This window comes from Colius striatus, chromosome 7 (assembly GCF_028858725.1).
Source record: "Colius striatus isolate bColStr4 chromosome 7, bColStr4.1.hap1, whole genome shotgun sequence".
Lineage (NCBI taxonomy): Eukaryota > Metazoa > Chordata > Aves > Coliiformes > Coliidae > Colius > Colius striatus.
The window spans coordinates 40,631,384-40,640,019 of NC_084765.1; the positions used below are offsets into that span (position 1 = coordinate 40,631,384).

General features: G+C 67.9%; 1 protein-coding gene across 1 annotated transcript; it reads left to right on the forward strand.

The window, feature by feature from the left end:
* The first annotated feature begins 4,472 nt into the window (after positions 1-4,472).
* On the forward strand, positions 4,473-8,486 carry IDH2 (isocitrate dehydrogenase (NADP(+)) 2). Its single transcript, XM_061999543.1, has 11 exons — positions 4,473-4,595; positions 5,457-5,548; positions 5,841-6,006; positions 6,417-6,577; positions 6,684-6,827; positions 6,933-7,069; positions 7,194-7,345; positions 7,587-7,699; positions 7,777-7,874; positions 7,981-8,073; positions 8,172-8,486. Exons 1-11 carry the CDS (start codon positions 4,505-4,507, stop codon positions 8,257-8,259), a joined length of 1,335 nt encoding a protein of 444 aa, XP_061855527.1. The 5' UTR covers positions 4,473-4,504; the 3' UTR covers positions 8,260-8,486.
* Positions 8,487-8,636: the final 150 nt, after the last annotated feature.

Here is an 8,636-nt window from a genome sequence, read left to right on the forward strand (position 1 = left end):
TGCTCACGCCTGCCTGCTGCAGCCAGCCCCCCGCACGGCACAGGCAGCTCACAGCCCTGCACCCGGCTCGCACACAGCCCACGTCTCCGGGGCTCGCACGCCCCCGGCTCGGCTGCCAGACAACACTCGGCGGATCCCCCGGTCCCCCCCGAGCCGTGGGCTCCTCCCGGGCACGCGCAGAGCGCAAGCGGCTCGCACGCACACCTGCAGCCGTGCAGGCTCCCGCGCCCTGCTGATTCACGCACAGATGCTCCCAGACCCAGCTGCTCAGCGGCAGCAGCTCGGGGAAAGCCGGGGCCTCTGCTTCTGCCGGCACAGCACGGGCGTGCCAGCTCTGCTTCGCTGCACCCCAGCAGCCCAGAGCAGAGGCCTTGCTCAGGGCGAAGGGGCAGGGGCTGTAGCAGCCTGCAGCTGCACACAGGAGATCAAAGTCCCATGCTGGCCCCACTGCAGGGCCTGAGCAGCCAGGCAGGGCACCCCAGGGCTCCCCACAGGGCCCAGGGGCACCCTGCCCATCCCATGGGCACAAGCCGTATCACCCTGCCTGAGACAAAGGCCTCTCATGGGGCTGTAGTCCTGCTCTCTGCCCCTCCACAGCCACACAAAGCCTGGCTGTCCCTGTGCCCCAGTGAGCTCTGACCCCCACTGCCAGGAACCTCCCAGCCGAGGTGTCGGCCTGTCTGATGGTGGCACGCAGCCAGCCCCACGCTGCACATCACCCCCTTCACCCCAGGCAGGGTGAGCTGTGGGGGCCCCTGGACCCATACCACCAGGCACCACCACATAAAATGCAACCATCCCACTGCTCCCACATTGCTGCACAGCATTGGGCTCAGCTCTTGAGCACTATGGGATACCCCCATGGTCCAGCTCCCCCCTCAGTGCTAGCGCCCGCCTGCACCCATGCACAATGCACCTGCCCACGAGGCCGCAGGAAACATGGGGTGCTGCCCCAGGCCCTTGCTGCTTGTTGGCAAGCACGGGGCAAAAGAGAGAGAGTGAGCACCCCTTGGAAGGCAGGGATGTGGTGGGCTCTGAGCACCAGCACTTCTGCACCCCGAGTGCAGGAATTAGGGGTCCTGGCCCAGGGATGTGTGACCCCTTCCCAGTCATCCCTGGCCGTGCAGAGCCTAAATCAGTGCTGGTGCCCTCAGCCCTGCTCACCCCAGCCCAGTGGCACCTTGCTGTGGGGCTGCTGGGGGCAGGAGCAGGTGACAGACCCCAGAGCAGCCACAGCACCAGCTGGAACAGGCACGGGGGACCAATAGGGACACCCCACATTCACGTGGCCCTGACTGTCCCTGCATCCCCAAGCTCAAGGGCTGCTTTGGCACCTGGCAGCAACAGCGAGTGCCATGGCTGCACGCCTGCTATGTGCAGCACCTGTGCTGCTTGCAAGTGTCCAGGGCACATCCACGCGTGTCCCACACATGACACTGAGTGTGCACACACATGTGGCCTACACGTGACACTGAGTGTGCACACACATGTGGCCTACACGTGACACTGAGTGTGCACACACGCCTCGCCACAGCAACCACAGCACGCAGCCAGAGCACCCTGCGTGAACTTCCACACCCTCAGCTACCCGGCACATGTAAACACACACGGGGAAGCTGACGGGCCGTTCACAGCCCGGCGGGCACACACGCACCTGGGAACACCCCCGCGGGCACGGCGCTCACTGCAGGGGGGCTGGCACCGCACGCACAGCCCGACTGCGCCCGCACCCTGCATGGGCGTGCACACACGCGCACACACGCACACACGCACGCGTGCTCGTACACATGGACGTGCACACACACACACACACACACACACACACGTACACATGGACGTGCACACACACACACACGTACACACGGACGTGCACACACACATGCACACGTGCACACACACACACACACGCACAGACACACGCGCACCCCCAGGCCCTCCGCGGAGCCACGTGCACACGCTGCACACCCCCTGCACAGCCCTTGCACACCCGCACACGACCGCCGGCACGATCCGTGCACACATCCCCCCGCCTCCCCGCACGCCGCCGCCCGCGCACACCCCCTTGCACACGCACACACACACACTCGCCGACCCCCTCCCGCCGCGCCCGCCACGGCCCCGTCCGGCCCGGCTCTGCCCGGCCCGGAGCGCCCGCCCGCTGCTCACCGGCTTGGCGGCGGGACCCGCCGGCAGCGGGGGCGGCTCCGGGGTCCCCGCCCGCGGCGGGGCGGGGGGCGGCTCCGGCGGCTCCGCCCGCCGCTCGCAACAAAGGGCCGCCCCGCCCGGCCGCCCCCGCCGCCGGCTCCCGCTCCGCCGCGGCTGCCCCCGCCGGCCCCGCCCCGGGGAGTGTGTGGGGACACGCCACGGTGGCTCCTGGCCGGGGGAGTCCGTCGCCGTTCAGGGGTGTGGGAGCTGGGGGGGCTCAGCCAAGGGAGGGTCCTGCCTGTGGCCCCTCGGGGCTGCCGGGGGTTGGCGGCCGTGGGCTGGTGCCAGCCCGTCCTGGGGTGATGCCGGACCCCCCAGCAAGGCCGGCCGCGGGCTGCCCTGCCGGGCTCGGCACGGAGGGGGGCTCGGCGGGGCCGGGGGGCTGCAGGGAGGGCGGCTTTGGGGGGCGGCGGTTTGTTGCCGCAGGGACCGGGTGCCACAGGGCAGTGGTGTTGGTGCTGCAGGGACCCTGGCTGCACCGCGCTCTGTGTGTTGCTGTGAGGTCCCCCTGGCAACACCCAGCTCCGGGCATGCTGGGGTAACTCCTCCCTCCGGGCATCTTGTGGTGACACCCAGCTGCAGGTGGTTTGGGGTGCCCAAGGCTCCAGGTGTCCCCATGGTGACACACTCGGGGCTGGAGGCCACTGGCCGTATGGCAGTGGCCCACAGAGCTGCCGGAATCTGCAGAGAGCCTGGGCAGGAGCCAGGTTCATTGTCCCTCTGCACCAGCCAAGCCAAAGCCTTTTTTTAAACACCAGGCACATGGCTCCCTGGTGCCCCCTCCCACGGGCAGACCGGGAGCTGCCGGCAGGCAGCAGCACAGGCCGGCGCAGACTGCCCCTGCAAGCCTTTGCTCGTGCTCTGGCTGAGCTCTTAGTGCCCTGACCTGCTAGAGCCAGAGCCCTCCCAGAACACGTTGCTCCCCAGCTCCCGCCCTGCAGCCAGCCCCGACAGCCCCCAGGGACCCTCCCGGGGCCGCTTGTGCTTGGGGAGGCTGGTTTGGCAGCAGCCTGGGGCGTGTGGATTGGGCTGCGGCCAGGGATGGACTTCTTTGTTTGAAGGCAGCCCTTGCTTGGGATGGTGCCACATGGCTGCTCCTGCCAGAGCCGGTGGAGCCCCTGCTCTGCGGGGGACGGCCGCTGTGCTGGTGTGACCTTGTCCCTGCGAGAGCTGCGGTCACTGGGTGGCTCTGACCACAGGGCTGGGCCGAGGGCAGCCGAGGGGCAATGCTGCGGGTGGGTGCAGCTGGGCAGCCTCCCCAGGCCCTGTGCTGGGGGCAGCCCTGGCTGTGCTGGCTCGACAAGGTGCCACGGGGTGGGCAGTGGGAGCAGGGACCAAGACCCCATCCATATCCCAGAGCAGTGGGTGCTGCCCTCCCCCCGCTGTGGCTGGCAGCCCTGTGGGCTTTAGCTCTGGTTAATGTTAAAGCCAGGCAGACGTCAGTGCTCCCAGCCCTGCCTCCCACTGCCCCGCTGCCTGTTTTCCCTCCTGGAGCGGGATCGGCCTCTCCCTTGTGTCTAAAAAAAGCCTTTGGCTTGGCTGGTGCAGAGGGACAGCAAATGTCCCGTGCCCAGCGGCCTCCCCAGCACAGCTTCTGTGTTCCATGCAGGTTCTCAGGGTGCCCCGGGGTGCATCACCCCGCTCCTTCCGTGCTGGGGGCCGGGTGAGGTGAAGGTGCCCCTGGGATCCGGCAGCAGCGGCTGGTGCCCACAGCCACGTGTCCCACTGGGTCTGGCTGCCCGTGTCACGGTGTGGGCAGCTGCTTGCTCCCATCTAGGGAAAGCCTGAGGCTGCTCCAAGCCCTGGGCAGCGTGCCCCTGCCCCTGCTGTGCCCGGGGCGGGGGGGAGCCAGGACAAACCCTCTCGTGCCTCGCAGCCCACAGCGCCAGAGGGGGTGGGATGCACACGGCAGCTGGGGGGCCACATGCCACCTTCCCACCCACCCTTGTCACCTTCTCCCAAGGGCCCCGGCGAAAGCTGATCCCGGGCACGCGGGTCACCTTGTGCTTTGGCATCAGTCGTGCCCAGCAAGTGGCATCTCTTCCCCCCTTCCCCTTCCCCCTCCCCCTCTCGCCCACCCGGGGGGGGGCATCCTCCGACTTTGCACTCTCCCCCACGAAGGGCATCATCCCCCATGGGTGTTTTGCAGATGAGGGGATGAAGCAACGGCCCGAGCCCCTCTTGCGAGACCCCGCGCGGGGCCCCACGGCGGGGGCCCGGGCACGCACCGCCCCGGGGCGGAGCCAACCGCGTCCCCGCTCCGCCATCCCCGTCGTGTCCGCCCCGTCGCACCCCCGCCATGGCCGCCCGCTACCTCCGCGCTGCCCCGGCGCTGAGCCGCCTGTCCCTCTGCCCCCTCCCCGCCGCCTCCGTGGGGCAGCGACGACACTGTGAGTGGGGGTGACCTTGGGGCGGGGTGGGCTTCGCTCCCGTGTCCTTGGGGACGGATAGTGAGGAGGGGGTTCGCACCGGCCCACGGCGGGGGGTTGCAGGCTGGATTAATTTTCTGGGGGGGTTGCAACCGGATCCGTTGTAACCGGCTGCAGCCGGAGCCGCGGGGCAGGGTGCGGAGCGTGTGCGTGTGCCCGGACACGGACACACGCGGGGCTTTGCAGCTGGATCTGCTGCCAGAAGAGTTTGTTTCTGGTCCCGGACTCGCGGCGGGTTTTGCAGCCGGGTCTGGTCCCCGGGGTTTGCTCCCCGCTCCGGCTCACGTTGGGGTTTGCAGCCCGGCTCGGACGCGGTTTGATCCCGGAGGAGTTTCTGTTCTTGCTCCCGGCCCCACGTAGCCCTTGGCCCCCGCCCCACATGGGGCTGTGTAGCCCGACCCACAGCCCGGCTCAGCACCCAGGACCACGCTGGGGTTTGCAGCCCAGCCCCAAGAGGGGTTTCTATCCTGGCCCAGCCCTGTGCAGGATTTTACACCCCAGATTGTACCTGGGCTTGGCCCTGGAGGTGTTTGCACCCACTCCTGCTTCCTGCTCTTGGGGGGCTTTGCAGCCCAGCTCACACCCAGGTCCTGCCCCAGAGGACTCTGTGCCTGACCCCAAGCTCGCTCCCATGGAGTTTTCACCCTGACTGGCTCCCAAGCCCGGCCCCAGGCAGGGCTGCCCCCGAACCAGCCCAGACCCCCCTCCCTGCCCCCGGCCCTGAGCAGGGGTGGCACCGATCCCCGCGGGATGGCTCCTGGCCCACACCGGGCTGCGGGGCCGGTGCTGCCGTGCGCCCTGACGCCCTGCGGCCACCCCCAGATGCCAACAAGCGGATCAAGGTGGCCAACCCGGTGGTGGAAATGGATGGGGACGAGATGACGCGGATCATCTGGGCCTTCATCAAGGAGAAGGTAACGGGGTCCCTCCCGGGGAGCGGGCGGGTGCCAGGGCAGAGCCGGCGGGTGCCGTGCGGGGCGACAGGGGACAGACAGTCCTTGCGTCTGCCCTCCGTGGCCCCTCTGGCCTCCCTCGCGCCGTCTGGCCGCAGGAAGCAGGTGGTGGAGTCAGCACAGCTTCCGGCGGGACGTGGGAGCAGGGGGAACCGTCCCGGGCCGGCAGCTGGGGCTGGGCTGGGGGCCAGGGCTGGCAGGGCTGCTCCCTGGGCACTGTGCCCCCCTCTGACGCTCTCCCGGGGCCCCCCAGCTCATCCTGCCCAACGTGGACGTCCAGCTGAAGTATTTTGACCTGGGCCTGCCGCACCGGGACAAGACGGATGACCAGGTCACCATCGACTCGGCGCTGGCCACGCAGAAGTACAGCGTGGCCGTGAAGTGTGCCACCATCACGCCGGACGAAGCCAGGGTGGAAGGTGTGCAGCGGGCCAGGGTGGTGGTGCTGGCAGCCCCGTGGGAGCTGAGCCCCTGGCATGTTCCCAGCAGTGCCTCCCCCTCCAGCTCAGGTTTCTGGTGGGTTGGGGGCTGTGCTGCTGCTGGGGCTGGGGGTCCCGTGCTCACTGCCATGCCCCCCTCTCCTGCCCTGGGGTGCTCAGGGGTGCTTCAGGGTGTGGGGCTGGGGAGAGACTGGCCTCTGCTCCCCGTGCCCATCATGAGCCCGTGCAGGCTGTCCCTCCTTGGCTGGCCCAGCAGCGGGGCTCTGGCAGCAGCCCAGGCCATGGAGCAGCTGGGGCAGCTGGCAGGGGCCGGGCCCCAGGCTGGGGTGGCCGCTGGGGCTGTGCCTGGTGCAGGGGTCCCTCAGGGGCCTCACCTCTGCACACCCCAGAGTTCAAGCTGAAGAAGATGTGGAAGAGCCCCAACGGCACTATCCGGAACATCCTGGGGGGAACAGTGTTCCGGGAGCCCATCATCTGCAAGAACATCCCCCGCCTGGTGCCCGGCTGGACCAAGCCCATCACCATCGGCAGGCACGCGCACGGCGACCAGGTGAGCCTGGCGTGGCAGCTGCCTGCGGCACGGCTGCGGCTGCGGCGGCGGCTCCCGCGGCGGCTCCCGCCGGGCCCTGCCCCACGCTCTGCCCTGCCCCTTGCAGTACAAAGCCACCGACTTCGTGGTGAGCAAATCCGGGACGTTCAAGCTGGTGTTCACACCGAAGGACGGCAGCGGGGCCAAGGAGTGGGAGGTGTTCAACTTCCCGGGCGGCGGCGTGGGCATGGGCATGTACAACACGGATGAGGTAACGGCGTGGGCTGGTGGCAGCTGGCAGCTCCCCTGCCCACCGTGGTGGCCCTGGCCAGGCTGGGACGGTGGTCCCACGGTGATCTGTGCGCTTCCCTTGCAGTCCATCTCGGGCTTCGCCCACAGCTGCTTCCAGTACGCCATTCAGAAGAAGTGGCCTCTCTACATGAGCACCAAGAACACCATCCTCAAGGCCTACGACGGGCGCTTCAAAGACATCTTCCAGGAGATCTTCGATAAGTACGGGCTTGGAGGAGCTCGGGCTGCTGGGGGGCAGGGGGAGAGCTGCCCCGGGGGGTGCTGTGGGACCCAGCCTGCGTGGCCACAGCCAGGTATGGCTGATGCCCACCCTGGGCTCTCTCAGGCACTATAAGACGGAGTTTGACAAGCTGAAGATCTGGTACGAGCACCGGCTCATTGACGACATGGTCGCCCAGGTGCTGAAATCCTCTGGCGGCTTCGTCTGGGCGTGCAAGAACTACGATGGGGATGTCCAGTCAGACATCCTGGCCCAAGGTGAGACAGACTGGGGTGGTGTGGGGCAGACTGGGGTGGTGTGGGGCACACCAGAGCGGTGTGGGACAGACTGGGGTGGTGTGGGACAGACCAGGGCGGTGTGGGACAGACTGGGGTGGTGTGGGACAGACCGGGGTGGCGTGGGACAGATTGGGGTGGTGTGGGGCACACCAGAGTGGTGTGGGACAGACTGGGACTGTGTGGGCTGTATGTGATCACCCTGACCCCCATCCTGCCGCAGGCTTCGGCTCCCTGGGGTTGATGACGTCTGTCCTGGTGTGTCCGGATGGGAAGACCATCGAGGCCGAGGCAGCCCACGGCACCGTCACTCGCCACTACCGGGAGCACCAGAAGGTGGGTGTGCGGTGCCCAGGGCGAGCTGCCCGCGCCGGGCTGCCCGTGCCGCGTGCCTGAGCGCTGTCTCTGCGCAGGGGCGACCCACCAGCACGAACCCCATCGCCAGCATCTTCGCCTGGACACGTGGGCTGGAGCACCGGGGCAAGCTGGACAGTAACCCGGAGCTGATGAAGTGAGTGGGGCCGGGGGACGCCGTGGCAGCCCCGGCGGCGCCTGTGGCACAGCGCTGCTGGCGCGGGGCCGCCGTGCCAGGCCACATGTGACCCTGCTGCCCCCAGGTTTGCCCAGACGCTGGAGAAGGTCTGTGTGGACACCGTGGAGAGCGGGACGATGACAAAGGACCTCGCTGGCTGCATCCACGGCCTTGCCAAGTACGTGTGGCTCACGGGGCCACGAGGGCAGCCGGGGCTGTGTGGGGTGGCTGCCGGGCTCCAGGACACCCTCCAGCCCCTCTCTGTTGTCCCCACAGTGTGAAGCTGAACGAGCACTTTGTGAACACCACTGACTTCCTGGATGCCATCAAGAACAACCTGGACAAGGCCCTGGGCAAGCAGTAGGGGAGAGGGGACACCCGTCCGCCGAAGGACGGGGACCCAGCGCTGCCTCCGGCTCCCCGCCACAGCTCAGCAACACTTGAATCATTTTTATAAGCAGTTTTCTTACGAGTGTTTCTAACAGCTTTTCTAGCAGGGTGTGTGGGGCTGGGGGTGCCCGTCCCACACAGACTCATGTACCCTCCCACCTCGTGGTGCCAGCAGCCATTAAACACCTCGGTGGCCCACGGCGTGTGGTGGTGGCCTGGCTGTTGTGGTGGGGGCCTGGCTGTCACGGGGGCACAGGTGGGCATGGGCACCAGCTAAAGAATATGCCTTTATTAGAATTATTGCTAGACAACTCTTCAACCCCAGGAGGTAAAAAACGAGCCAAACCACAG